Source organism: Rhinopithecus roxellana, chromosome 7, assembly GCF_007565055.1.
Source record: "Rhinopithecus roxellana isolate Shanxi Qingling chromosome 7, ASM756505v1, whole genome shotgun sequence".
Lineage (NCBI taxonomy): Eukaryota > Metazoa > Chordata > Mammalia > Primates > Cercopithecidae > Rhinopithecus > Rhinopithecus roxellana.
The window spans coordinates 16,465,642-16,493,540 of NC_044555.1; the positions used below are offsets into that span (position 1 = coordinate 16,465,642).

The following is a 27,899-nucleotide window of genomic DNA, read 5'->3' on the forward strand; positions in this document are numbered from 1 at the left end:
TTCTCTCTCTCTTTCTCTCCTCCTAACACTGCAATAACGCGCTCCAGTGTTAAATTAGCAGGTTGCGGAAGACCATAAATGAATGAAAGTTTGTTAAAAAAAAAAAAAAAAAAAAAAAAAAAGAAAAGAAATTAAATAAATAAAACGGCAAAATGACTTGGCAAAGGGGATATCACATCACAGAGAATCCTTGCGTGTAATCAGGTCTTATTGTCTTCTCTTCCAATGGCTTCCAAATTGGTCGCTAGATTCCAATGAAGTTTATTTCTATTGTTTAAATATATGTTTTGAAGAGGCCGATCGTAATTTAAGGGGACCTGAGCTGTCCGGTGCAACTGGAAGCCCATCACAGCTTGATTTATCTATATGTATATTGCACAATAAATTAAAACATCTCAAGTGAAAAGTATGTGAGGTTAACTCTCTTCCAAACATTTTTTTCTTCTGGATAATGACATCTAACTGCCACCCCCCTTATTCCACATTTCTTGCAAATATAATTTTAAAACTACAATGTAGAATTAGCTCTCAGAAAAGAAAGGGGTTTCTTCTTCCACTCTCCTAGGCAAATTATTATTTCCAGTTCTGGGAACAAGCCCCATTTTTCACCATAAACAACAGTTCTAAACACATGTGACCTTCACTTCCAGCCATTATTGTCATTTTTATTTAGTGATTGACTTTAAAAGCAGATGAACTGCAAACCATCGTTTTCCAAGCAGTCCAGGAAAAGCAAACCAACAGCTACAGACCCCAAAGATTAGAGGAGCCTGTACTTGTGAATAACAAAGTACAAACAAGAATGATATTATCACTAAAATGAAATTACTTTTGATTAGTGAGTAAAAGTGAGGCAAAAAGAAAGTGAAGTGTCATTTTCCTGGCAAAGTAAAATTAAATTGGGCTAAACTGCAAGTTCTTTCATACATAATCCTATAGCCCAATTCTTAAAAGTCTGCCCACTCAACACATCAGTTACACTCTTCCTAGATATTAGAGACATCATTTTATTTTTCTAAAATGATATATAGAATAACATATTATATATATATATATATATATATATATATATAACCCATATCCTAATGAGACATTGTGAAGACCACAACATAGTCTTATGTCTCCCCATCCAGCACCTTAGAAAAGTTTTCTGTAATTTTTAAAATTTAATATCTTAGAAATAGCAAAAGTTAATTGTAGATTTTTGAAGTTGGGTATTGAATTGTGACAAAGGCGGTCTCAGGGCTACTGTGTGTAGAGTGAGCTAGGTCAGGCCCTTCTCCCTGAGGTGGACGTGTTTCCCAATAGCATACTCACTTGGGAAGATTGATTAGAAAATAACAAAAATAAATAAAATAACAGAACAAATAAAACTAGTGTTTTCTCACAGGTCTCCCCTGAAAACACTTTATATCCCATTAATAGAATTAGATCTAATTCCAGGGATCATTAAGTCAGAATCAGAAATTCTTTGTTAACCTCCCCTTTTACAGTGGATGATTAAAATTAGAATACACCCCAGCAGAAAGTCCGACTTCTTTTAAAAGAAGAACAGCTGCACAAGGGGAAGGAGGGGGATGGAGGCGAAGAAGTCTTCCACCCAGAGAGTTGAAACTCCGTTGGGCTCTCAGAAATGATTTGTGCATTTGTCTTTTTGTTTAACACGATCTTTCTTGGACTCATTTTCAGCCCACTCCCTGCGTGTGCGGAGCCGACTCTGAAGTCACGGAGCCGGGTCTTGTAGATTTCCAACGCGGGGCCCGCCGGGGAGGGAAAAGTGCCTCTGTCTCTCCCAGCCACCAAGCCGCAGGGACGTCCGCGAGGGTCCGCGGCTGGAGGCTAGGAGGAAACCGAAGCTTCTTTACTCCTCTTGGCTGCGATGAGACCCGCGCGCCGGGAATGCACCTTCGGGGCCGGGGGAGGGAGGGTGGGAGGAAATCAGCGCGCAAAATATTAGTTTAAAGCTGAACCGGACGGTGTAAAAACGCCGAACTCTTGGTGGGGATGGAAAAAGAAGAATGCGGGAAAGGCAAGGAAAGATCCCAGGTGACTTGGAATCGCAGAGAGGGCTTAAAGGAAAATCAAATGTCAGCGATGGCTCGGATTCTCCTCCGCTCCCCACCACAGCCCGCCCCATCTTCCAAGTGTAGGAAAAACGGATGAGAATTAAGCTAAAAGCCAAAGAGAGAGACAGAGAGGGACGGAGAAATTTTTTTGTCCTGTCTCGAATAGTAGTAGTAGTATCAGTATTAGTATTCGCATTATTAATGTGCCTGTTCCCAACCCTTCATCCCCTCCCCCCAGTTTTGTCTTGAAGGCTCCTGCCAAGGCGGCCCAATCTGTCTGCTACCCACCCACCAGCATCCAAGAGTTATGCAGATGTTTATGGCTGAAAAAAAAATCCCAGTTATGCATCCTTGTATTTTTAAATACTGACTGTAAGTGATTCAAGTATAATCCTTTGTAAAATGCTTTTCTCTTTGACACATTGAAGGGGGTTGAGAGAGGAAAACCCGGCGTGGATTCCCCCTCCCTGGCCCCTCTCTCCCACCACCCTCGCCCCAACTCTGCCAGCGTCGGGGCCCCTGGAAATCCCTAAGAACCTGCACCCAGGAAGGGAAGGCGTCCGTGCTGGCCCCTGGCCCAGGCTCGACCCAACTTCAGTCGGAGTTGGATTTTGGTTCTCGGCGCTGGAAACTGTTTGGGAAGAAGGGTGCTATCCCTAAGGTTCACTCTCTCACCTTTTCTCAAGGGAGCCAGGTCATGAGAATTCAGAATTTTAGACGCTTAGATTTGGCTGCAGCAGAATTTGGGTTCCTTCCACCCTGGAGAGGTCAGGCATCCCCGAGGGTTCTGCTCCCTAGGTGCGATTGGAAGGTGAACAGCCTCAGGGTGACTGCCTAACAGATATGAATTTGTGGGGGGAAGACGGAAGAGAGTCCAGGGAGAAAGAGGAGGCCCCCAGACTCGTCCCCAGTCGCCCCTCCTCGCTGCTGATACTCGCCTGTCCCTTCCCACCCAGTAAATGCTCTAGGGAAGGCCGCGCGCCTATGGCAGAGCTTTGTCTGTAAGGAGGCTTTTTCCCATTCCAGAGTTTAAAACGGAGAGGAGAGCGGTTGGGGGACGCTACAAACAAGAGAGCCACAGTCGGGCTCAGGGTGAAGACAGACAGCGCAATGCCTTGGGCCACAAGAGAAAAGCGAACTCCCAGACGGCAGATGTTTGCTTGGGGCGGTCACCCTGGCCCCTCGACGCCCGTCCGGCCTAGAGAGGACGGCAATTGAACGCCAGTCAGGTCAAGGCGGTGTCCTGGGAGCCCAATATCGGCTTTGAAAAGTGGCAAGTGAGTCTGAACGTGAGCCTCGAGGCCTCGCCTCCAGGGAACGAGGTCCTCAGGTTGGTGGAAGGGGCGCACGCCGCCCAGGTGGCATTCACAGGCCTGATACCCCAATAAGCTAGAACTTCGGCCGACACTAAAGGGTCAAAGGAGGAGTTGCAGGAAGAGGATGGCAGACTTAGAAAATTGGTAATTTAAAAAAAGAAAGAAAGAAAGAGAAAAGGAAGAAAGAAGAAAGAAAAGAAGAAAAGAAAAGAAAAGAAAAGAAAAGAAAAGGAAAGGAAAATTGGCTCTGGTGCGTGCCCGCTGCCCCCATCCCCGCCTGCCCCTCTGGAATCCAGTCCGGGCTTTGCGCCGCGCCCACAGGCCGACGCTGCCCGGCCTCTGGCGAGAACCAATCAGAGGGCGCCTCTCAGCACGTGGAGGAGAGAGACTCCAGAGCTCTGCACCCGCTGCTCACTACACTTGTTACCGCTTGTCCTGAGCGCGGAGAGGGCGAGCTCCGGCCGCGGGCAGGGCGGGAGCCGGCAGCCGGCAACCGAGGGAGGCAGAGAGGCACAAAGATCGCAATAATATCCATTTTAACCCGCTATCTAACCCCACCCCCAACACACACCCATCCGTCCCACCCTCCGGGAGAGGCAGCCGGCGATCCGCTCTCTGCGCCCTGGGAAAAAGCCCCAGCCATGAGCAATCAGTACCAGGAGGAGGGCTGCTCCGAGAGGCCCGAGTGCAAAAGTAAATCTCCAACTTTGCTCTCCTCCTACTGCATCGACAGCATCCTGGGCCGGAGGAGCCCGTGCAAAATGCGGTTGCTGGGAGCCTCGCAGAGCTTGCCTGCTCCGCTGACCAGCCGCGCCGACCCAGAAAAGGCAGTGCAAGGTAAGGATGCGCCCGTCAGGCACTTACTAAGGGCGTTGGGCCCTGATTTGGATGTTTAGTGTTCGGGGGCCAGTGGCCTGGAATTGTCAATTTGGAGAGGAAGGAAGGAGAGGGCATAACTCTGAGGCCTGCTGCCTCAAAGAGCGTTAAATATCTAGCCACGGGCTGTCTCTCCCTCCCTCCTTGCTTCCAGAAAAAGGCCCGTTTTCACTTAGGGAGCCTTTAGGTTTTCGGTGTTGATCGTTAGGTTGTTTAAATGCCCCTTTTGGTGGCCTTGGGTGTGCTCTGAAGAGGGGCGACAGGTCAGAAACAGTAGATGGCCAGTGGACCCTTGTAGCAACAACTTGATGAAGACAAGAAGCCCAAAAGCTGGTGAATCGGGGTCTCCAGGCTGAGCGAGTCTTGGCCTTTCCTCTTTGGAAGATTTCTGTATATGCGGTGTTTTGGTTTTATTTTTTTAATTGTAGATTACTTGTGACCTTTTAAACCAAAGCTTTGCAGAAAACATCTTCCTGGGATTCTCCAAATGCTCCTTAATGTATTTAAAATGTATGAAATGTGTGACTTCTGGGTGGTAATTTTTCTCTGTTATTTTATTTTTAAAAATAGAGTTGAGCTGTTTAAAATATTTTATTTTTTTCTGAAATTAAAAATTCCAGAACAACTGTCCTTTTGCCCAGAGCCTGTTACCCTCAAGTTTCGCCTCAAGCTTGCTGCAGAGGTGTCGCAGGGAAAGGAAAGAACTGTTTATTTCTTTTAAAATTCAAAAACCAGCCGTCCAGCCACAACGCAGTTTGGACGGCAGGAGCAGACGGTTGAGAAGGGGGCATTTAAATAAAATTGACTTTTTTCTTTTCTTTTTTAGCTTGCAGTGGCACCTATGCCAGGCGCTTCCTCAAAAGGAAGGAGCGGCCTGTGCCTGCTGCACTCCCACTCCCTCTCTGCCCCAGGCCTTATCCCAGAACATTTTTGCCAGGATGATTTTTCTTTGCCTTTTTGTGCAAGAAGCCCCCCAGCCCTCTCCCGCTGTGGGCTGTTGGGGCGCGGCCTGCACTTGGGGCCACAGGGTCGCTGTCCCCCACCCCGCCCCGCAGCGGTCGCCCTCAGGGCTGCAACCCTCTTGCCAGCCCTTGCCCTCATGGTGGAGCAGCGGGCAGAGGTCGTGCGCAAAGTTTTCAGGATGGTGGTGATTTTTTTTAAGTTGTAGAATGTTTTCGGATTTTCCTCTGCCCCGAAGTGGGAAGGGAAATAAAAGTGAGAGAGTAGGAAAGGGGAAAGAGAAAGGAATAAAGAAGAAAGAAGGAGAGAGGGGAGAGAAAGCCTGCAAAAAGAGAAAGAAAAGGGGAGAGAAGAAGGAGAGATGAGGAAAAGAAGGGAGGAGGAGAAAGAAAAAGAAAAAAGAGAAGGAGAGAAAAGGAAGGAAGAGATGGGCAAGAGGAATAGATAAGAGAAGGAAGATAGGAAATAAAAGAGGGAGAGTGAGAGAGGGAAAGGAAAGAAGGGAGAGGGAAGGGGAAAAAAGAAGGAACCCAGAGAAGGGGAGAGGGAGAGAAAGAAAGAAAAAGAAAGAGCAAGAAAAGTGGAGAAAGAGGCCAAGGCGTCGAAGTCTGGTGGTGCGCGGTCCCCGCACGCCTGGGCCTAGGCACTGGGGGAGCAACTGCGGGCGGGCCCCGGCAGCAGCCCTGGCAGGGACTCCCCGGCCGGCCGGCTGGCTGATCGCTCTCCCTTGCCCGCAGGCTCCCCCAAGAGCAGCAGCGCCCCGTTCGAGGCCGAGCTGCACCTGCCGCCCAAGCTGCGGCGCCTGTACGGCCCGGGCGGGGGCCGCCTCCTTCAGGGTGCGGCAGCGGCGGCGGCGGCGGCGGCGGCGGCGGCGGCGGCGGCCGCCACGGCCACGGCAGGTCCACGCGGGGAGGCCCCTCCGCCGCCACCGCCAACCGCGCGCCCGGGGGATCGGCCGGACGGCACAGGGGCCGCCGCGGCCGCCGCGGCCGCGGCCGCCGCGGCCTGGGACACGCTCAAGATCAGCCAGGCGCCGCAGGTGAGCATCAGCCGCAGCAAGTCGTACCGCGAGAACGGGGCGCCCTTCGTGCCGCCGCCGCCCGCGCTGGATGAGCTGGGCGGCCCGGGGGGCGTCACGCACCCGGAGGAGCGCCTCGGCGCGGCCGGGGGCCAGGGCAGCGCCCCGGCTGCGGGTGGTGGCACCGGCACCGAGGACGACGAGGAGGAGCTGCTGGAGGACGAAGAGGATGAGGACGAGGAAGAGGAACTGCTGGAGGACGACGAGGAGGAGCTGCTGGAGGACAACGCCCGCGCGCTGCTCAAGGAGCCCCGGCGCTGCGCTGTGGCTGCCACTGGCGCGGTGGCCGCAGCAGCTGCCGCTGCAGTGGTCACAGAGGGCGGGGAGCTGTCACCCAAGGAAGAGCTGCTGCTGCACCCGGAAGACGCTGAGGGCAAGGACGGCGAGGACAGCGTGTGCCTGTCTGCGGGCAGCGACTCGGAGGAGGGGCTGCTGAAACGCAAACAGAGGCGCTACCGCACCACGTTCACCAGCTACCAGCTGGAAGAACTGGAGCGGGCCTTCCAGAAGACGCACTACCCCGACGTCTTCACCAGGTATGTGCGTAGGGTGGTCGCGGCCGCAGCGCACGCAGGCCCCAGGGAGGGACAGCGGGCGGGCAGGGGCCCCGGCCTCAGGGCGGACACTTGGCTCCTGGACTCTGCGGAGGAGCGCCCTCCCAACACACCCACCCTTGCTCACCCAAACCACCCACTCCCCCCACCCCTACCCCAGTTCGGGCTTTAAGTTTAGGCTGGAATGGTTTCTCTCCTTCCCAAGGTCGTTGCAGTTTAATGTTTTCAAATTACAAGTTTTAGTTAGAGAGAGGAAAAGAAACAGCCTCTCCAAAGAGCGCCCGAAAGTGCCACCTTGGAGACGCGCGCGCAGCAGAGGGCAGACACAAGGCCTCCGGAGCTGCAGTCCAGGCTAGGTCCCCGGCGAGGCTCAGGAAGCGCTGTCCGCGGTTGTGCGGCCAGAGCAAAGCAGGGACTATTTTTGGTCGCTGTGCTGTGCGCTCGCCACCCCCGCCTGATGCCCCAAGAGCCTGGTGGGTATCAGTTACGCAGTTCGCAGTGAAGCTGGAGCCTGTGCCAGCGGAGAAGGCCTTTAAAAAGATCCGAGTTCTGTCGTTTCAGGACTCCTGAAATAACCAAAGGAAGTCAGAACTGGGCAGTGTTTGGTGTCTGAACACCTGAGGGGCCCCAGCCAGACTCTCCCCTTTTACTCTCTGTCCTCTCCCAACACACACATTAAACCCACCGTGCGTTTAATGTAAACGGGTTTACCGGGTGGGCAATGATTGCTGGAAGCCTGGCAGGGAGTAGACAAAGCAGTTGGGGGAATTTTCTCTTTGGATCAGTGTCCAAGCCGGGTGTTCCACCTGGTCACACTCCACCTCCACTTGTTTTTCTGGGAAACATGTGCCTGTGTGATGACTGGACCCTCGGCCCCAGCTTATTCAGCCGACCACCTGGGGCGCCGGTCCAGGTAGGGGTCCTTCTCTCCCACCCCAAGGCCAAGTTCTGAGCTCAGGCGAGGAGCCAGGGTTAGGGCAAACGTCCCCCACTGAGGAGGAGAAAGGGATCGGTGACTGCCTAGCGCGGGGCTAGTCAAGCGCGGGCAGTTCCTTCAAAGGAGACGTGCGCAGCTTTTCAATGTGCATTTTAGAAGGGGAATGCTGCCCGCCCCTTTGAACCAGAGGAGAAATCGCTGCTTAGGGCTCGGGAGGCCGTGTTAACTCCAAAATGTAGTTGGCCTGGCAATTGCCTAACTCTCCTAACCAGAAACAGAAAAGAGCGGACTTAATGCCAGGCAAAGGCAGTTAAACCTGGTCATCGCTTGGGCTACACTTTGTCTTCCCCTGTGTCACCCAGTCCTTTCCTTATCTTTAAAAAAGGAAATAAGTTTAAAAACCTGTGTGTGCTGTCGAATAGCGAATTGGCCGACCAGCGTTTTGCGTTTATCATACGTGTGTATTTCCAAAGAAGAAACTGAGCTGGTGTCAGTTGGCATCCAGGTCCGCCCTTTTTTAGCTTCTGGCGGGCTTGGGGGCGGGGGAGGACCGAAGAGCATGAGGAGGGGCAGCTCCTTTTCCCCGCCCCACCCCCACCTCCTTCCAACCCAGGAGTTTGAGCCCCTTGGCTCCGGCCCTGAGCCAGCCTGAAGTGCCGCTTTAGATTTGCTGATGCCCGCTGTAGCTGGGGACAACGGAGGGCACTTATGGAGACGGTTTACCTCTGGTGCTGAAGTTTCAGGTGTGGACTGGGAGCCTACCGGCAGGGCAACCCCAGGTCCCAGGCTTCGGCGGCCCCCGCTCTTTCATATCGGCGAGCGGAGGGCCAATTATTCTCGGCGCGCTCATATTTTCGGTAAACAGGTCGTAAGTCGTTTTACAGCATCTTAATGGTTTCCTATTTGCCTTAATTGTCGCAGTAATAACTGCAATGACGGGGTAGGGTTTCAGTTAAATTGACTTCCCCTGAGATGGGCAGGGTTTGTAGTGGGCACTGGAGTCAGGAGGTGCGCAGAATTTTGTTTAATCGAAAAATTACCCCACTGAACTCTTAACAAGCTTAACATACCTGCAGAGGGTAATGCGGAGTGTAACCCAAGGGGATGATGGAGGGAGGAAGGCGGGGGAGAGAGAGATGGAGGGAAAGGCATAGCGCTGGAAAGAGAAGAAGGAAGAAGGAGGGAAGAAAAATTTTTAAAAAGAAGGCAGAACGAAACCAAGGGGACAGAAAAATACTTTCTTACTTAAGTGCTGAGTTCCTATTCCACTTAATATTAGGACAAAACAGGGTATAAGCTGTGTGTGTGTGTGTGTGTGTGTGTGTGTGTGTGTGTGTGTGTGTGTGTTGTCTAACTCTGGCTTAAGAGAGTGAGAGAGAACCTGTGTACCCAGGTTTGTAGACTCAGAGACTCAAGAAGCCACCCTTGCTTGTCACACACGAATGTAGTATGATATAATAGATAATACCCTATAGCTGGCAATGTACTTCGTGTTTTTGCATTTTCAGTCAAATAGTTGGCACTCCAGGGGTGATGGAATGGCAATGCCCATATGTTTGGGGGTTGGGGGCAGGCAGCCAGGGGAGACCCTAGTGGAGTAGGCCTGCCATAGAGGAGTGGATAGCTGAGAGGGCATTGCTGGGGCCTGCAGTGACCTCCTGTCTGTCTGTTGCTTTCTTATAGGGAGGAACTGGCCATGAGGCTGGACTTGACCGAGGCCCGAGTCCAGGTGAGCTGCACAACAGAGGGAAGAAGGAGGGAGGAGGGCTGGGGGCCAGCGGGAGAGAGAGAGATGGGTTGATGGGTGGGGGTATCCCCTTCACAAAACCAAGAGAAGCAGAATCAGAAAAGTAGACCCAAGCACTCTCACACACACAAAGATATTTAAAACTTAAGACATAGGAGGTGGAAGGGGGAGGTTTTTGGGTTTGGGAGCCCGAGGAAGGAGTCCAGGATCAGAACAAGGGCTTTAGAGTCCCTGAAACTGCAGTTTGGGAGCCCCTAGCCCTAAAGCCCCTATAGGAAACAATCCACCAACCTACTTCTCCTGATTGAAATAATGGGATGGAGCATGGATTTGGTTGTTAGACAAATCCGCTCAGCCCCAAGCAGGTATTTGGCTGCGATTAAGTCTCCAATCGGGCTTCATAAAAGCCCACTTAGTGCTAGAACAAACAGGGCCATTTGAAGGCAAAATGCTGTTTGATTTCCCCTCCGCCCCACACAAGGAGCTGGCTAATGCTATTTGATTTCCCATTTTTTATAGCAATGAGCCCACATTGATCTAATAGGGAGTGAGTGCAATGCTATTAAAGGTGTTTGCAGCCCCATACCAGAGTGCATTTCCGAACCCAGGCCTCATAACCAAAGAGACGATCAACACTGAGCAGCCCCGATGGCCAACAGAAAACAGATGTCCCCGGGTTAGGAGCTGAGTGAATCACTTTACAGTCAAAATCAAGCGCTGATAAAGCACAATAAATTCCATATGGCTCATTTAATACACAACAGCTTCTTGCATTAGAGGGCTAATGATGAGGCCTGTCCCCTCCTTTCTGTTGACACATTTCTCCATTGTCAAACAGAGATGTGACAGCAACTCTGTATTTTCAGCTCAGGGGAACGAGTCGTGGGAAAGTTAAATAACTTTTAAAAAGAAAGAGAGCGCCCCCTCCCTTTCTCCTCTCTCCCTATTCACTGGAGAAGATGTAATTAAGTGAATATGAATTATTAGAGTCCTTTCGTTTACCTTTGGGGGGCCTCAGAGGTATTAATTCAATAATGAGGAATTGCAGGGGGACATCTTGATAATTGCAGTTGAGCTGGGAGAGACGATCTGTCTGTAAAAAGGTTTCCACGTTCTTTGAGGGCATCCTAAGTCCACTGCCCCCAGTTCCCCTTCTTCTTTCACTGCGATCAAGGAGTGGCGGATATTCTTGTCTAGACAGATTTGGATACACAAAAGCTGCCCACCCAGTCCGGTCCCATCTACACTCTTACTTTTTCAAGCCTCTGGGTTTCCACACTGAAGTGTTTCTGAAATTCACAAATAGATTATTTTGAAGGCTGTGGAATGGTGTCAATGGGCCCCCTTTTGGCAGAATTGGAAGTAATTGACCGATTTGGATTCTTGATTTTTCTTGCCCTGGGGGGCTGTCTAGAAGTCAAACCAAGCTTAGATGCTACTGCTGGTAACAAGTCCCAGTGTGTAGATTTGAAAAATATGGATGTGTTTCACATTTTAAAATATATTCCTCTGGGATAATTTACATTACATTTTAATATAACTCTGTATAGCCCTGGAGTTCATTCTTAATTTTCAGACTTGCGTGCAGTTATAAACCCAGCCCTAAAAATATTAATGCCTTCAGGGGAGAAGGAGCATATCTTCCCAGCTGTGGGTGTGATGAGCAGGTCACATAAAAATAATTTCATGCTCCTGGGGTTTATTTTTAGATGATGGTAGCTGCCATATTTCAGGTAAAGGTCTCTATTAAAATTGCTTTCTATTAGCAATTAGGAAAATACCTCAGGCTGAAAACCTCCTCCAAGCCTAGAACTATCTTATTTAAATAACCGATTTAAACCACATCTCCAAAAGGAAATAAAAGACTTGTTAGCTCTGAAGATGTGAAAAGTCTACACCTATCCTGCCCTCTGATTTCTATGCACCCAGGTATTGCTGCCTGCTTCATCCATGTAGTCAGTGCCTTCCTGCATAGAACTGGGTCCTGCAGGGAGCCCCTGCCAAGAGCAGGCTGTGTACCCCTGTTTCATTTCATAGAGGAATGACCCCTTGAAATGTATGCTTGCTAATTAACTCGAGCACTTCTTCCCTCCCTCTCATCCCTCCCTGAACCCCAGAACCCAGCATAGTGCTCTTAGGTGTTCAGTAAATCTTTCTGGAAAGAATAAATGAACTATCTCTCCACTTTCCTCTTCCATACAGAGCAAGAATTTTGCCAGCTCTTGCGTAAATCTGAAATAGGTGAAAATAGCTGACATACAGTAAAACAAGCATGTCCCTCATCTCTTGGTGGCTGCCCATTCCCTAGAGTCACCATTGAATGCATGCTTTCACTTGCCTTATTTTACCCAGTCCTCATAACAGCCTTATGAGTGAAGTTTTATTATCCCCATTTTACAGATTCCAAAACTGAGGTTCAGAGAGATTTAAGTGACCTGCCTAAAGATCCTAGCAAGCAAGTGTCACCACAGACGTTTAAACTTTGGTTTCCCCAACTCTAAACACACTGAATCACTTTCCTTAAACTTGGAAAACTGGCCCAGTTGGAATGCGGGCAGAAAGGGTTTGCTTGTCCTGTTTCCTGCTGACTTGAAGTTGTGGCTCCTATTCACTGCTCATTTGGCCCCAGACATGTCCGAAAACTACCTGAGGCCAAAGAGGGGCAGGAGGGCGCGGGCCGCGGTGGAAAGGAAGGGGGCCCTGCAGCGCGCCGAGTGAAGGGACGGGTACGCGCCCCGTGCGCCCGCCGGCCCGAGCCGTGCCGACCCTGAGCTCTCTCTGCCTTGCAGGTCTGGTTCCAGAACCGTCGGGCCAAGTGGCGCAAGCGGGAGAAGGCGGGCGCGCAGACCCACCCCCCGGGGCTGCCCTTCCCGGGGCCTCTCTCTGCTACCCACCCGCTCAGCCCCTACCTGGACGCCAGCCCCTTCCCTCCGCACCACCCGGCGCTAGACTCTGCTTGGACTGCCGCTGCCGCCGCCGCCGCCGCCGCCTTCCCGAGCCTACCTCCGCCTCCCGGCTCGGCCAGCCTGCCGCCCAGCGGGGCGCCGCTGGGCCTGAGCACTTTCCTCGGAGCGGCAGTGTTCCGACACCCGGCTTTCATCAGCCCGGCATTCGGCAGGTAACGCGTGGCCTCGGAAGTCTGTCTGTCTGTCTGTCTGTCTCTCATACACACAGAGGCTGGGGGCAGGGAGGAGGCAGGAGTCAAACAGGGTTACACACATCTTTTTCTTTGGCCCAACCTCAGAGACTGTAGCAAAGAAAAAACTCTCTGATTGCGCCTCAAAAAAAGGGGGGGTCTTGAAGGGATTGACTTGGAACTGAATGGGAAAGGGGAAGGCAGTGGCGGTAACGACAACCGTGACAACGGGGAATCAAAGCTGTAAAAGTACCATCTGAAGGCTGCAGCAACTCCCACCATAGGTGGTATGTGAGCAAACATGTACAGGTGTAGGGTACAGAGCAGGGATGACTTTTCAAGTTTTGCAAAAGTTCTTCCTCATGCCCCCAAACCTGGCAACCTGAGGAACACAGCCCTGATCCCCATGGGAGCCCTCGAGCCACCAGGCCCTCTGGGTGCACAGAATTCTTTCTTCTGCCCCAGACTCCATCTTCCTTGTCACTCAAGTGACCCGCTGCCAACGACACCTCCGTATGTGCAAGCCCCGATCTACAAGGTAGTACAAGACAACGAAATAAAAGAAACAACTCATCTTGTAACTCCTTTTCTTTAATGAACATCGAATGAGGAAATAAAAAGTCTGCATAATCACATAGACAAAGAAACAAAGGAGGGATGTATTGTGTTAGCACAGTGAAAATAAAACTGGATGCAGCTTCAATGATCACTCTTTGGGAGAACAAAGAAATAATAGATTCATCCAACTGCGCAGCTGCTTAACAAAAAAATCATCTTACAGAAAATTAAGACTCGGAGTAAATTTAGTTTCTTATAACAAACCAATAAAATAAACAGCGAGTGCACTGAAGCAGAGTTAGTGACTCAGTTTACCTAATGGAACCAGGGCATGTTACTACCCCACCTCCGGGTCACACTTTATGATATCTTTCTGAGAAAAATTTTACAGTTCTGTCTCTTCCCTCCCTCCACTTTTTCCCTCTGACAAGTGACTTGTAAACCCAGGCGAACCGTGGCTGGAGGACCGAGTTGCGAGATTCGGAGAGGCTGGAAGAGGGTCTGGGCTGGGGTGGCGCGAGGAGTGAGCAGTGGGCTTGGGAGAAGGAGGCGGCGCTCCGTGAGCCCAGGTGGGCTCATTTCTAACCCTGGAAATTCGGAATTGGCCCCGCGGGCCTGGAGCCAGAGCCCTCAGGGAGGCAGTCGGGAAAGCTCGCGGGCGCTCCAAAGTGGTGGGCGTGGGGGTGGTGTCCGGTGGCCCCGGGCTGCTCCGGCCACAGCTAATGTCCGGGTGCTGTGTGCATGGGGTGGAAGCGTCACGTGGAGTAATCCCGGCGCCGCGCGGAGGCGGTGGCGCTGGCGTGGGTGCCAGGCTTGGGCATCGCCTGGCCGCGCGCCAGGGTCGTGGGTCGGGGGCTCCCTGAGGCCAGAGGTCACAGGGGCGCGGGGAAGACAGCTGGGGTCGCCGCGCCAGGATGTGGGGCTGCTGGCAGGTGAGCGGAAATCAACAGGCGGTCGTCCCTCACTCCCACCCGCGGGCACTGGCCAGACGCGGGTCGCTGAGTCCCGGGCGGAAGGGCGGCCGCGGCGGCGCGGGTGGCCCGGGAGGCCGGCGAGCTAGGCCTGTTTCTCCAGGGCGCAGTAAGTCCCGGGCCGAGGAGCCGGAGGGAGACCTCAGAACCTGCGGCGTGCGCCTGGGCAGCTGGAATCCCACCTTCTCCGTCTTTTTTCCTCCCCACTCCCACCCTCCACCTTCCCTTCTTCTTTTGCTCTCCATCTCTCCTTTTCTCCCTCCGCATTCTCTCCTAGAAGATAGTATCTGCAGCCCCTGGCCTTGGAATACAGCGTACGTTTAAGCGAAACCACCGAATCCACGCCACTGGGCCGTGGGGCTTGGGGTTTCCACGCCCGCCTGTGGACCCCGGCCCGGCCCCTCGGGGAATATCTGGACTCGGTCTTTATCCCCCAGTCGGTTTCCTGCCCTGGGAAAGCCCTCTCTGCCGCGTCCAGCCTCCGCCCGCGCCCTCTGCCCATTCCCCCCCTCGCCGCGGCCCATCCGGGTCCCGTGGGTACCGCGCCCCTCAGCTGCCGCGGCTACTAGCGGCGGGAGACGCTGCCCGAGGCGCCGCGCACAGCTCCCGAGGCCATGACCGCGCTGTTTGCTCTCCCCGCAGGCTCTTCTCCACAATGGCCCCCCTGACCAGCGCGTCGACCGCGGCCGCTCTCCTGAGACAGCCCACACCCGCCGTGGAGGGCGCAGTGGCATCGGGCGCCCTGGCCGACCCGGCCACGGCGGCCGCAGACAGACGCGCCTCTAGCATAGCCGCGCTGAGGCTCAAGGCCAAGGAGCACGCGGCGCAGCTCACGCAGCTCAACATCCTGCCGGGCACCAGCACGGGCAAGGAGGTGTGCTAAAGGCTGCCCTCCACCCCCGCGCCCCGCGCGCGCCCCGAAAGGTCACCTCACTCAGCACCACTCAAGACCAAATGGAAACAGAGGACCAGCACACTCCCGAGACGGCACTGAGAGAACGCAGCCGCCTTCGCAGCACTCTGGATGCGGGCATGGCAGCCCTCTGCGCTCCGGGACGTGGCACCTCCTCGGCTGGCTGTCCACCCACCCCTGCCCCTGCCCCTGCTACTGCCAACCTCGCTCCAACTCCAACATCCACTCTCTCTTGTTCTTACTTTCCTGAAAATATCGGGGAGGTTTTCTCCCCCAGACGCCTGACATTGAAGTAAAAAATTTAAAAAGCCCAACCTCTTCCTCCTGACACCCCACTTAGCCTTTTTTTTTTTTTTTTTTTTTTTTTTTTTAAATAGCATTTTGGCGCTCGAAGTTGATCTCCCCAGTGAGGGCCCCAGCGTGAAGCCAGGGCCCGGGAAGCAAATGCGAGCCTGTAAGATAGCTAACAGTGCACTTAAAGGAAAGGGGCATCTTGTTCTTGTTCTCTTCTTTATCATACACCAACCAAGGTTTTTATATCAAACCAAAGGGAAATACTCTGCTAGAATATGGACTGTTGAAGTCACCAAACTGTGATTATTGATTCTGTACATACCATTGTTATTAAAAAAAAAAAAAAAAGAAGAACAGAGCTTTGTATATTTGAAATGTTATAACGCAATTGCACTCAGCGTGGTATGGTAAAAGTTTGTCCTCCTGTAGATTCTTACTGTGTTGTAGATACGGTAGGGTTCCTAGACAAATATTTATGTACTCAAGCCCTTTATTTAACTTATTAACTGTAGAGGCTTCGGAAACCTTCAAGATAAAGGCAATGGTACAGTACTTTTGTGTAATGTGTAATTGTTACCACTTTTCCTTGCTATCTAGTGGAGAAGTGTCACGCTCAAAATAAAAAAATTATATGTTTAACAAAACGAAGTGTGAATGTTCCATACAGGTGCTGAGGGGACAGTAGAAACCCCCAACCCCACCCCCTCCCGGGAGTCAAGGGTGGGCTCCAGTGTCCAGGCATCTCCTGGGATTATCTGCACACGCGTTTTCCTGGCAGAGGTCCCTGGTTTGAATCCGATCCTCAAAGGGAACCGGATTTCCTACAAAGGTTAAGGACGCCGCCGCAGTACTTTCCACGCGCACCTCGGCTCTCCCTGGTCGAATCGCAGCGGGAGCTGGGGGCCCGGGCCATGGAGGTGGGGTGAGTTCCAGGATGGGTGGGTGGATGGTGGGCGTTGTTGACGGTGGAGTCAGAAATTTGAAGCAAGCGGGAGTCTTGGCTCGGAAGGCGAAGGGAGCTGTTGGAAAGTGCCACGTAGCGAGGAAGTGAAATGCGCAGTCCGAGATGACAGGTAATGGCGAGAGCGAGACGCCCAGGCGCTCCCTTCCGAGGGGGCGGGCTCCACGGCACGTTCTCAGGGAGGAGGGAGTGTGTGTGTGTGTGTGTGTGTGTGTGAGAGAGAGAGAGAGAGAGAGAGAGACAGAGGGAGAGAGAGAGAGAGAGGCAGAGAGAGAGAGAGAGAGAGAGAGAGAAACATGCGGGAGCAGTAGTGATGGAAAGGCAGCGAGGGGTATCCAAGTGGCAGATCTTAACTCGACAAATGTCATTACATCACTTATCCAGGCATTGGTAAATGTATACATTTTAAAAAATCTAAACAACTCAGGTTTCGTGAGGAGACCCAAACAGATTTGCAATCCGTAACCACCTCGGCGCACCCCTCCCTCCCCGCGGCGGGGACCGCAGCTTCTCCCTCCCCCAGGCCCTGCCCGCGCCCCTCCGGGTGACCGCTGGGTGGAAGCCCGCCCGCGGGGGCTGGGTCTCGCCGACTCTCCCAGGGTGATGGGAAAGGGAAGAGAAGCTTAATTAGTTTCAATTTGCTGTAATTAGCGCGCCGGACCTTTGGGGAGAGGGGCAGGCGGGAGGGGTGCGGGGGTGCCGCGGCGTGACTACCGCGATCGCGGAGCTGGGGCCGGCAGCCTCGCCACGCCGCCGGCCAGTCGGTCGCCGCGGGGGGCGCGGGTGCGTCTCCGGGCCGGGGCCGTCGGGCTCCGCGCGAGCCCTGGAGGAGGGGGCCGGGTCCCCTCGCGGCCCAGGGCGCAAGTGTGCGCTGCCGAGGGGAGGGTGCAAGGTCAGGCAGAGGTCAGCGGCCTGCCAGGCGCTGTGCCCACCTGGGTGTGGGCAGCCCGCCCGGCAGCTTCAGCGCTGGAGCCCGCGCGACCCGGGCTCGCCTCCTATCCTGCACCCCCCTTCACTCCCCACTTCAATCCCCCCCCTCCCCAACCCCGGGTCCAGACGCCCGGAGACCCCGACCGCCCGAAACGTTGGGGAGTTCGCCGACCCGGCTAGCCGGCTGGTGGCTGCTTCTGGCACTTGGGCCGTCGGGTGGATCACCGCCACCCTACACTGGCCCTGGACTCACGGGGGCGGCACTCGCAAGAAGGACCCCGGTCTGGGGTATGGGGAGCGGCTGCCAACTACCATTCCTACCACACACTCCTTTCCCGGGTTTAGTAGGCCCAGTGGGAACTTTCTAGGGCCTTACTGGAGGTCTGAGAGTCTAAAACCCTCAGACTCCACATCCACAGGCTCTCCCTGAGCGAAAGCCGCTTTGCTGGGGTGGGCAGGACCGCTGGAGAGTTTGGGGAGGAGACAGGAGACTGCTGGATAAGACTGAGGGAAAGAAGTTGGGTGTGTGGTTTTTTTTTTTTTTTTTTTGTGGTCACTATCAATTTTCCGTCGATTTTGCCTTTTTGTTTAGTAGGGCTTCTTTTCCCCCCTCCAGGCTGCTAGTTGGATGGTATACGAGAAACAGTACCATTCTTCCTGTTAATGAACTCTTTTTTAAGTCATTTTTTCTCATTTGACCCTTCCATGGAACAGAAGCAAATTGCGTGAAATTACCTCCAAGGATTACATTTATTACTGGCCAATGAGAACCCCTCGCCTTGTTTTACAAACTCTTAATCCTATGTCATTCTGATGCTGCAAACAAGCCCGGTCCTGGGCCTCCTATTCTTTCAACTTTCCCCAGCTGGAGGGACCTCATTCTGCACTTAATATTCCCCATAAATATCACACGCTAAAGACCCCCTGACTTCCAGCAAGTCCACATTAAACATGTGACATGTCACGCATGACAAACTCTGAGTATCTTTTCAAAGCAGCATTAAAAGCAAAGAAACCAATTTTCTTCTCCTTCCAAACCTCCCCAAGTGCTGAATGATGGGGATTGGAAAGAGCCACTGGAGCGTACTTAGGGGGATTTTATGAGATTTTCCAGAATGATTTAATCTTATTGTGAGCATTATTAATGAATGGCAACCCAATTTGGCCCCAATATCTGGGAACTTGGTCACAATGCTGGGAGCGGCTGACCCCCCCCAACCTTAAGCAAACCTCTTCCACCATGGAGGAGGACATGCAGAGCCCCAGGGAGTTTGTGAGAGCCTAGTTCAGGGCATGGCTGTGTCCTATCACACCCAAGGCAGAATGGCCCAACACCTGCTTTCCCAGGGCCACCCCCACAGCATCTTGGGGTGAGGGGTAATTGAAGCCTGGGACAGGCCTCTGTGGGAGGGTTGAGGGGAAGGGGTAAGTTAATTTGCTACATATTCAGACAGGTTAGCCAGATCTGGAGGAGGTCCTGGAAGGCAAAAAGGGTGCATTTGGCATAATATTATCAGAGGTGTCCTTCCGTCACCAACTACCCATGGCCCAAACTGTGGACAGTAGTCAGGGCGGGCATCTTAGATGTGTGGGGAGGCAAGTGGAAGAATTAGGGAAAGTGACTGTTGAGAAAGTTTGGGCCTCCTTGGGACTTGAAACTCAGACTTAAACTAAAATCCATGCTGAAATTGGCTCAGACCAGTTTCCCATTTTTTTCTCTTACTACCCACCCCCCAACCAATTGGGGCAAACATTGTTGTTTTTGATTTGTAGTATCAAGAGCCAAAGCACCTGTAGTTCTCTTTAGTATCCTTTTAAGTATGATCTTACTAGAATGACAAAAGGGGCTGATGTGAGAGAAAAGGAAATTATAATAGGTTAGCCCAACTTGCTTTTAGAGAAAAAAAATGTCCATGAGCATGTGTGTATGTGTATACCCAAAAGTGAGTGTATCTGAATGAAGGGGGGTCTTAAATGGGGCCTAAAATGATATTTTGGAACACAGAAGTCCCCGGAACAACTGCATATTTCACTGAGAGTGGCAGCCTGGCTGGGGGGCGGCAAGAAGAAAACCCACTACCTGACGGTGGGGAGAGCTGGCGGGGCGGCGGGGCGGAGAGCATTTTTCAAAGGAAGAAGTCTTGTTGTCCCTGGACATTATTAAGGGTCCAGTTTGAAGTATACATTTTTTTCCTTTAAAGAAATGGGAGTGATTACCAGTTATACATTAAGAAATGTCATTCAGTCATTTTTATTCATTCTCCGGAAATCTTCGTAAAAGCCTGAATCATACTTCTACAAGCAGCAATTTTGTTAATCCAGGGGGTTATTACTCTGGGCCCTTATTAGGTTCTACACCACTGCCAAGCAATCCTATAACCCTCTCAAAAGAAGTTTACCTCCCTGTTATAAAACCAGTAGTGGTATTTATACTGTGCAATAATTAGTGTATTACTTGAATCCACTAACACGTTCATTTTATCTCTGCACAAAACCTCTAGTCTGCTTATAGAAAGCTTGTGCCTCCTTTGGTGCTGTTAAAGTGGTGAAAGAGTGAATTGAAGGCTGGTTGCACTTTCTCCTTTTGCCTCGCCTTAATTCCCATCTCTTTTTGCTCTCATCCAATTAGCACAGTGTATTAAGCGGTTTATCATCTCATAGTCAGCTATTGAGAGAAACAAGGCGAGCACTTTGCAATAGAACCTGCGCTCCTTTGACACCCTCAGGTACTTACATATTCCACTGCGCTATGAATAATAGAGGAAGAATGGAGCACTAATTCCCTCATCAAAGAATGCCTTGTCTGCTGCTTTGCTCAACAACACCATTCTGATCAAAAGAAAAGCAATAAAGCTTAGCATAACAAAACGAAACCTACTTATTAGCTTAGTGGTTAAATTAATGCAGAGCCGCTGCTATTCAAAACCAAGGTTTGAAAACAGCCTCCAACAACCTGATAATGCTGCCTTCGGGATGAAGGAATTTTAATCTGAAATTTGAGGCTGGCTGAGATGAGTTAATCTATTAAACTGCTATAAGGACGCTCCACCACAAACTGTTCAATTAAGAAATATTTAGGTGAGATGGAGTGAGAAAGAGAGAGAGAGAGAGGAGAAAGAGGGGGCGGGAGGGAGACAGACAGGAGCAGAGAATGGCAGCTTTAAATTTGGGATGGGAGCATCGAATTAAAGGGTCGGGCATCCTGACAAGAGGGTCTGGGGCTTGGTGTTTTCCTTAAAACCCTAAAACAAACAGGAACATCTGTTTTTGGAGTTTCCTTCCTGTTGCATCTTCCGCCAAACTCATTTTAAATGATGTTTGAAGAAGTATGTCGAGGGGTATGGTGTGTGTGTTGAAGGTAAGAGGTAGCAAGGGCTGGAGAAAGGGGTGATGGTGAGACGCAGTGAATTCATTCCCCTTCAACATCTCCCAAATTCCACTCTTGGAACTTTGATTAGCCCCCACATCCTGGGCAACAGTCACGAGATTAACTCCATCTGTTTTCTGGACAAATTAAAATCTTATCAAGCATACTCTGTGGGATTTTCCACTTCTGGGCCCCTCTATGCACCTTATATGTAGGAGAGTAGAGGGTTATCAGATTGTGTCCAAGATAAGCTTGTGTACACGTATCCACTATAGGTCAAATCCTAGTTCCTAAATTAAACAGAAAAGGTGTCCTTTCCAGAGACAGGGTTCTTCTAGGGTACAATTTCCCAACTGGCCCAGATAAACTTTGGCCCAGAAGTTTACTCTGGCCCACACAGAGTTTAAAGTTTTGTTTTAAAAAATTAGTTGTCAAGGTTTAGAAATCAATAAGCTTTGTGGAATATTTGGATTCCTGGCTTCTCTTGAAAACTCGATCATGTGGCCACACTGGGCCCCATCCCTGCCAGCATCACTGAGTAGCTTCTGGCCCCTTTGGACAGGACCTGCCCACTCCTGTTTGCCACAATCCCTGCCACTCACTCTAGTGTGAACCTGGTTTGCTTCATCCATTCACTTTTAGAATTTGAGTTTAGGACCCGTGCCAGAGTCCACGGAGACCTGCGGGTCACCTCTCTCCTTACAAATAAGATAGGCAAAGTTTCTGCCTCAGTTCTGCCTGGTGTACTATCAACCAACGCAAATCAAGGAGTAGAAATCTCTCTCAGAGAAAAGTAAGTATGTGATATTCCCATCTTCTAACAGAGATTCACTGGAATTCTTAAAGTTGCAGTTTCAACCTTCCACAAACTTCTGGAATCCTTAGGTGCCTGGAGTTCTAACAGATCCCAATAAGAAAACATCAACTGCTGCATTAGCTCTTTTCAGGCATGGTACTTAGAAATGTCTGACATTCTAGAGAAATAGTCCTTGCCTTCAGGGTAGTTATAATCTAGAGGCACAGACAAGAAACAATCCAGTGAGAAGTTACTTGAGTCTCTTGGAGTTTCTTGATGATCAAGTTCAGGATAACTATTTATATTTAATAGCATTCCAGATCCCAGAAATCAAGGAAAACATGCCTTCCCTTCAGGAAGCAGACTTAAGAGAGCCGTCTCCCTAACCTTATGTGAGAATAGCAATTATTGAAAGAGTTGACCAGGGGAGCAATAAGACCACATTAATCCCTTAGTTCCTGAAGCACCGTGGGTGCTCCAGTTTGTGACAGACTGCAGAGCTCACACTAAGTACCAAGTTAGTTAATTAACTGACAGGGCTCGAAACCCACAGTGTTTCTACTTAGAATCTCAGTCTAAGAGCAGGAGGAGAAAGGAGAGGGATGGGAGCCAGAGGGGAGGTGAGGAAGAGAAATAAAAAGAAAAAGCAATGCAAAAGGCAGCTTCATTTCCACTGCTTAACCTATCAGTATTCCTTCACCAGGGGGACCTTTCTTGGGGGGCGCTTTTCTCTCAGGAGCCCTAGGCCTTGCTCTTCAAAAAGAGACACTGCTGGTTTCTTGGCTTGGCTAAGTTAGCAAAGCACATAAGAAACCATACTTCATCTGTTAAATGACCTAAAGTCACAGAAATTCTGAATGTTTCTCAGAACATTCAACCAAATATCATGCTGTGCACGCCTGAGCTGGGTTCTGATAGAGGTGGCTATGAAGAAACTGGGCTGAGGTTTGAAAAGGGGATGGCCTCTAGTCTTTCATATATATATATATGTGTGTGTGTGTGTGTGTGTGTGTGTGTATTTAGAGGTGGGGGTCTCACTAAGTTGCCCAGGCTGCTTTGAACTCCTGGGCTCAAGCCATCCTCCTGCCTCCACCTCTGGAGTAGCTGGGACTACAGGTGTGTGCCACAGCAACTGGCTCGAGTCACATGTTACTCCTTGCTGCCTCTCTAGTCAACTGCACCTGGTAAGGATTCACCACAACTGCTTTCCCTTTAGAAAACTTTATTCTTAAGTAGAAGGCACAACATACGTTTTCTTTTATAAAAACACAAGTCAATGTTTTTAAAAAACACAGCATAGTTGTACAAGGGGAAACATTTTGTTAGTATAATCTTACCAATAATGTAAGAGAGGAAAGACTGCCATACTGAAATATATTTTGCTGCTGCCAAAGAGGGTCCCATTCTGAAGAAATGAGAAAAAAATAGGAAGCACCAGGGCCAATTAAGCATCCCTCCCCCCAATTTTTCTGAATACAACACAGTGATCCTCACCCCAAGCCCTACACATGTTAATGGACTGTTAAGAGTATGAAATTATTTTTAATGTGCTTTCTTGTTGTGTAAACCTTTACCTGCACTTTCTATTTAAGGGGCAAAAAGGGAATGTGAGTGTAAAACACCTGCTCAGTGTGTGTCTGTTGGACTTTGGAGCAATTCAATAAACAAGCCTGCTCTGTTTAATCTATTTAGTGAGTGCAAGGCTTCTAAATCTCCCCCCTCAGCTACCTATATAAAAGACAAGACTGAAAAGGACACTCACTCCTGGATGGCTGGAGAAGCATTTGGATTTAGATCGGGTTTAATTGGCGTGTGAAAAAGCAAAATGTCAGCTCTTCAGTCAGGCTCTGAGAACCTCTGTTTATGTTGGGGGGGGGGGGGACATAGGCTAAAGGCCCTGAGGCAAAGCCTGGGGTCACTTACATTCCAGCTACTCTCAATCCAAGTAGCAATTTCCCTCCCTCAGACCTCAGAAACCGGGTCTTCAGGACCTTGGGGAGGGGAGCTTGGGGAAGGGCCCTGGAGTTGTGTTTTAAAGCAGTACATCTTAATATGAAGACAGGAACTTCTATGATGCTTAGGAACATTAGAGTCAACATTTTTGCAGCCCCCTTTCCTGTCTACATTCACACAAACATGAGACACAGTTCCAAGGGAGAAACAGATGCGGGAAGGGCAGTAAGGGCCAGAGCGGAGGCACAGAGGAAGCTGGGATTTTTCAACTACCCCCTCTTTGGTTACTCCTGGGATTCCCTTAGGATTTCACAGCACAACCAGCGAAGAGTTTGCTCAGGTTCACTTCGGAGTAGCCGCTTCGGGACAAGAATTGCTCTGCTGTGTTCTTGAGTTTTCTGTACTCCTGCAGAACTCTGGGGGTAAAAAATTGCTTCTTCAATTTATCTAAAAAGAGAGAGAGAGAGAGAGAAAGAGAGAGAGAGAGAGAGAGAGATTAGAAGTTTCAGGTAGTTTCTTTAAAAAACATTCAGTATTCCACCAGAGAAGAGGATGCTGATTCCATTTGTATCTCCACCATCTTATCTCTGGTCTACCCCTGGGTCCGGTCAGATGCAGACCCTGCCCACCATTCCTCTGTGAAAGCTTCTCTTCCTTTCTCCTGCCTGTCCGCCTCTCAGCACCTAGCTGACTCAGCACACTGGGGGACGGGGCCAGCCTCTACTGATGTGAACTGCAGGTGCACGCTCATGTGCAGCAGACAAGGTGAGCTCTACACGCAGACACCACTTTCATGGGTGCTGCAAGCACATGCATGCAACTGCTTGCGAAGTCTGGAAGTGGCAGGAAATACCTAGTCTCAAAGGGAGCTATGGCCTCTGGTGCCTTCCAGCCCCAACTCCCCAGATCAGCTGGGCCTAGACAGCTTCTTCTAGTCCCTCCAGTTCACTTCCCTCTGCTAAACAAAACTTCTTTGCTGAAAGAGGCGAGAGGTGAGTGGCCCCGAGGGCACCTGTCTGTCCACGGCCAAGATTTCTTTGCTCTTCTTTGTCCACACTGTGTGAACTCAGGATATGCGGCACTCCTGCTCCTTCAACACATTCATCCCTGGCCTTTCCCTTCAGAGCAGGGTGCTACCAGTCAGAGAAAAGATCCCTCTCCTTTCCCTTCCCAGAGCCTGCTACTTCTACATGTTGTTCTTTTAAAGGAGCAGTGGGGCTGTGATGCTCAGGTCTGATCTTTTGGGTGAAGATGGTGATCACATGGGGGATGACACTATGTTTGTTTAGGAACCCAGTAAGGTGTTTGGAGAGGCTGCTTTCCCGCCCACCGTGCCCCCCATCCCCATTTGATGGCTTAGGAAACTGGGAGGTTAAGTCACTTACCCAAGGTTACACAGCAGGTAATCAGGGTTGTAGACACGCAAACCCAGGTAGCCAGAACCCCCAGCCTGCACCTGAGGAGAGGCTCACTTCTGCCTACTCCCCCTGCCACTGCATCACTACTCCCACATAAACATGCACAGGCCTGAGGTGAGGCCTCCGCCCCCATAAGATGCTGGCCTGTGCCAAAGGGCCTGGGAGCAGCAAGGCTGCCCAGCACCTCCCGATAGGAACCGGTCAGGAAGGAAACATGGAGGGGAGAGTGCACCACTCACAGAAAGCAAACCTCCAACAACAGCAACACCCAAGTCCATAAAACACCTGGAAAACGAAAACTCAGACTCCAGATTTTTGTTTCTTGGCTATACATTCACATTTGCTCTCCACAACCTTTTCTGAATTACATAAATTGTCCTTTAAAGAACCACAGGTTTAATAGAGAATTAAAATCCCCAAAAGGGGTGGAAAAAGAGAGTGGGGCTGCAACAGAAAGACAATTTGAAAGTTCTAATTATCCGAGTCTGGGAATACACAACAATGGCCCCAACCAGTGCCTCCCGGCAGGCCAGAGCTGCAGGCCAGCAACCCCGTGCATGTGAATGACACAAATGCATCTGATGACTGGGGAGAGCACATTTAAAGAGCTGCGGTAATACAGAGCAGGGGAGGAAAAGAGAGGACATAGCTCCTGATGTGTTTACCTCCTCTGCTGATGGGATATTGACTTTTCCCACCAGGTTGGTTAGAAAGGGGACTATTTACGCTGCCACACAGCAGAGTTAGAATGACAACCAGCGTCACTTGGTGCTCTTCCTCGTAAAAGACAACTGTGACCGCCAGCATATCCCATAGCCAGTCAATACGGCCAAGGCACCATTCCACACCAGTTAGAGATGCAGATAAAAGCTCCCACTTGCTTTCCCAATGAGAATTTAATCAATAACATACGGAAGGTCTTCTAGGAAACAGAACTGGACTAGCTGTCACAGGCCGCGTCAGGGGCAGGGGCTTGGGTGGGGGGGGGGGAGGAGTCACCCCTACTTCCTGGTTTTTCTCTTCCCCCTTTAGGCACCTGGGCCACCCACGTTAGGCCTCACAGTAAACTGTTACCCTGTTTGTGTCAATACTGCACCCACCACTTTATAACTCAAGGGAAAATACAGGTGTTAAATGGTGGAGGCCAGTTAATGCGGCCAGTAAAACCCTGATTCCTTTCCCTGCTTTGGTTTTGAGAGTCAGCCTACCAGTAACAAGACCATCACCTCAGGTGCTGCAGGTCAAGCGCCCAACAACTGTTAAAACATTCCAACATGCCATTAGGCAAGAGGCAGAGAAGATTCGCAGCCATCCCATCCCTGTCCACAGAGATGCCACTGGCCCTGGTTACTGCTGTCTCCGCCACCAGCACCACAAAGCCAACCTTTGTCGAGATCGGGGAGGAAATGCTCTTCCTACACACAAGTGTGTCACTGAAATACACTCTAATGGCTTGAAGTATCACCCAGAAATCGCTCATCTTAATACACCAGCAAAGCTGATCTCCTTTTTAAACTTTTCTTGCGAATAACATTCGAGGAATACGTATGTAAAGCTTATTTACTCTGGTCCTTTCTACATGCTCTGATTCCTTGTGGTTATACATTAATTACCAAAAATATTCTGTCCCTAACCCCTATGAAAACGATGGAAAAAAAGGGTAGTCTAGACATTAATTATTCACAAAATATTTTATCAGACAACAAAATGAACTGCTCATTTAAAAGTTGATTTATATTGATTAGAATCTAAAACCTCAAAATAAAGAAAATTACATTCTTTCCTATATGGGATGAGCTAGACCAACATCTGCAGGTTGACCTTTCTTAAATAGTTTATATAAAAGTCAACTGATCAAATAAAATGCTAGCTCTATTAAAATTATGGAGTATTCTCCCATCTAAGGAGAAACTATCTCTACTTCACATATTTCACTTCCATGTCAGTAAACCAAAAATCTCTTTTCAGCTCTACTCTTTATAAAACCCTTTTTGGACTTAAAGAAACACACTGAACTAGAAACCACGAGGCAAAGACATTTTAACATCGCCTACTGGTTATTTTCTTTTAATTAAGGCAGGCTTAGGCACACAGGCAGCAGCCGTCTCTGTTCTGAATGTCTGTTTCATTTATTTCTGTGCAAAGGTATCAAACAACAGTCAGTTATAATTGATTCTGTCAGGTGTTATACAGTCAGTCATAATTGTCTCTGTGTAGAGGTGTGTCAATTTACTATATCTGAATTAAATATTCTGTCAATTATGAAATCAGGTAATAATTTCAGTCAGTTTTTTTAATTGCATGGCTTCCCACCATACAGTTCTCAGTTCTCCCACCTTTTCCAATCCATAGCCTCCCTCCCTCAATGCAACGTGAGCTTTGCAGTAAGGGGTGGAATGCAGGAAGCTTTAGAAAAATTTGAAAGAAAACTGCACCCCTCTACGCTCTCTACATGTAGAGCCATCCGACCTACAGAGAGCTGCTGGAGCCTCTGGCCTGCCTTTTTCCTGAATATCAATCCGTATAACTGAGCTTCCGGCTATGCACAGTACCTGAGAGATCTCAAGCGACATCCATATTTTAAACACAAAGACATTTAGGGCCCCACATCAAATGGCAAGTACATAAACATTTCTCAAAGTAAGAAATGAAAAGAAATCATCTTTGAGTCAATTCTTACTTAGAAAAAAAATTCACAAGGCACGGTGCCAGGCACACACAGTGATCAATGTGTTTATCGATTAGCCAATGCCTAGAGGACCATTCTCACCCATTAAATCACATCTTAGATGCTAAAATATTTCTGGAGGCTTGAAGAGTCTGTTAGTCCACTATCCAGTTCCATTCCTACTTAGAAATAATTATCTTCAGTTTTCTTTCTTTTTTCTTCTTCTTTGTTAATACCAAAACACAGCCTTCAAGAAGAATAAAATATCCATGGTTTAGCTCAAGTGCTCTACTAGGCTGTAGGCTGATCTGACAAGTATTTAGAAGTGTGATTATAATTCTCTCCACCATTGGTCTGGTTCATGTTCAATAAACACAGGCTTGCTGCAGCCTGGTGGTGG

At 50.1% G+C, this 27,899-nt stretch overlaps 2 protein-coding genes across 2 annotated transcripts in view; one reads left to right on the plus strand and one right to left on the minus strand.

Moving 5' to 3' along the window:
• The first annotated feature begins 3,801 nt into the window (after window positions 1–3,801).
• ARX (aristaless related homeobox) lies at window positions 3,802–16,050 on the plus strand. Its single transcript, XM_030934250.1, has 5 exons — window positions 3,802–4,219; window positions 5,956–6,832; window positions 9,471–9,516; window positions 12,324–12,652; window positions 14,842–16,050. Exons 1-5 carry the CDS (start codon window positions 4,024–4,026, stop codon window positions 15,080–15,082), a joined length of 1,689 nt encoding a protein of 562 aa, XP_030790110.1. The 5' UTR covers window positions 3,802–4,023; the 3' UTR covers window positions 15,083–16,050.
• A 6,615-nt stretch (window positions 16,051–22,665) lies between these two features.
• Window positions 22,666–27,899, minus strand: part of POLA1 (DNA polymerase alpha 1, catalytic subunit) — a 314,584-nt gene continuing 309,350 nt past the window's right edge. The window contains exon 37 of the mRNA XM_010353227.2: window positions 22,666–23,860. Coding sequence (XP_010351529.1) covers window positions 23,715–23,860 — 146 coding nt within the window. The 3' untranslated portion in view covers window positions 22,666–23,714. The remainder of the gene's footprint in view (window positions 23,861–27,899) is intronic.

Coding starts and splice junctions, on each gene's coding strand:
- ARX (XM_030934250.1), top strand. CDS start 4,024: ATGAGCAATCAGTACCAGGAGGAGGGCTGCTCCGAGAGGCCCGAGTGC. Junction 9,517..12,323: donor TGACCGAGGCCCGAGTCCAG/GTGAGCTGCACA, acceptor TCTGCCTTGCAG/GTCTGGTTCCAGAACCGTCG. Junction 12,653..14,841: donor ATCAGCCCGGCATTCGGCAG/GTAACGCGTGGC, acceptor CTCTCCCCGCAG/GCTCTTCTCCACAATGGCCC.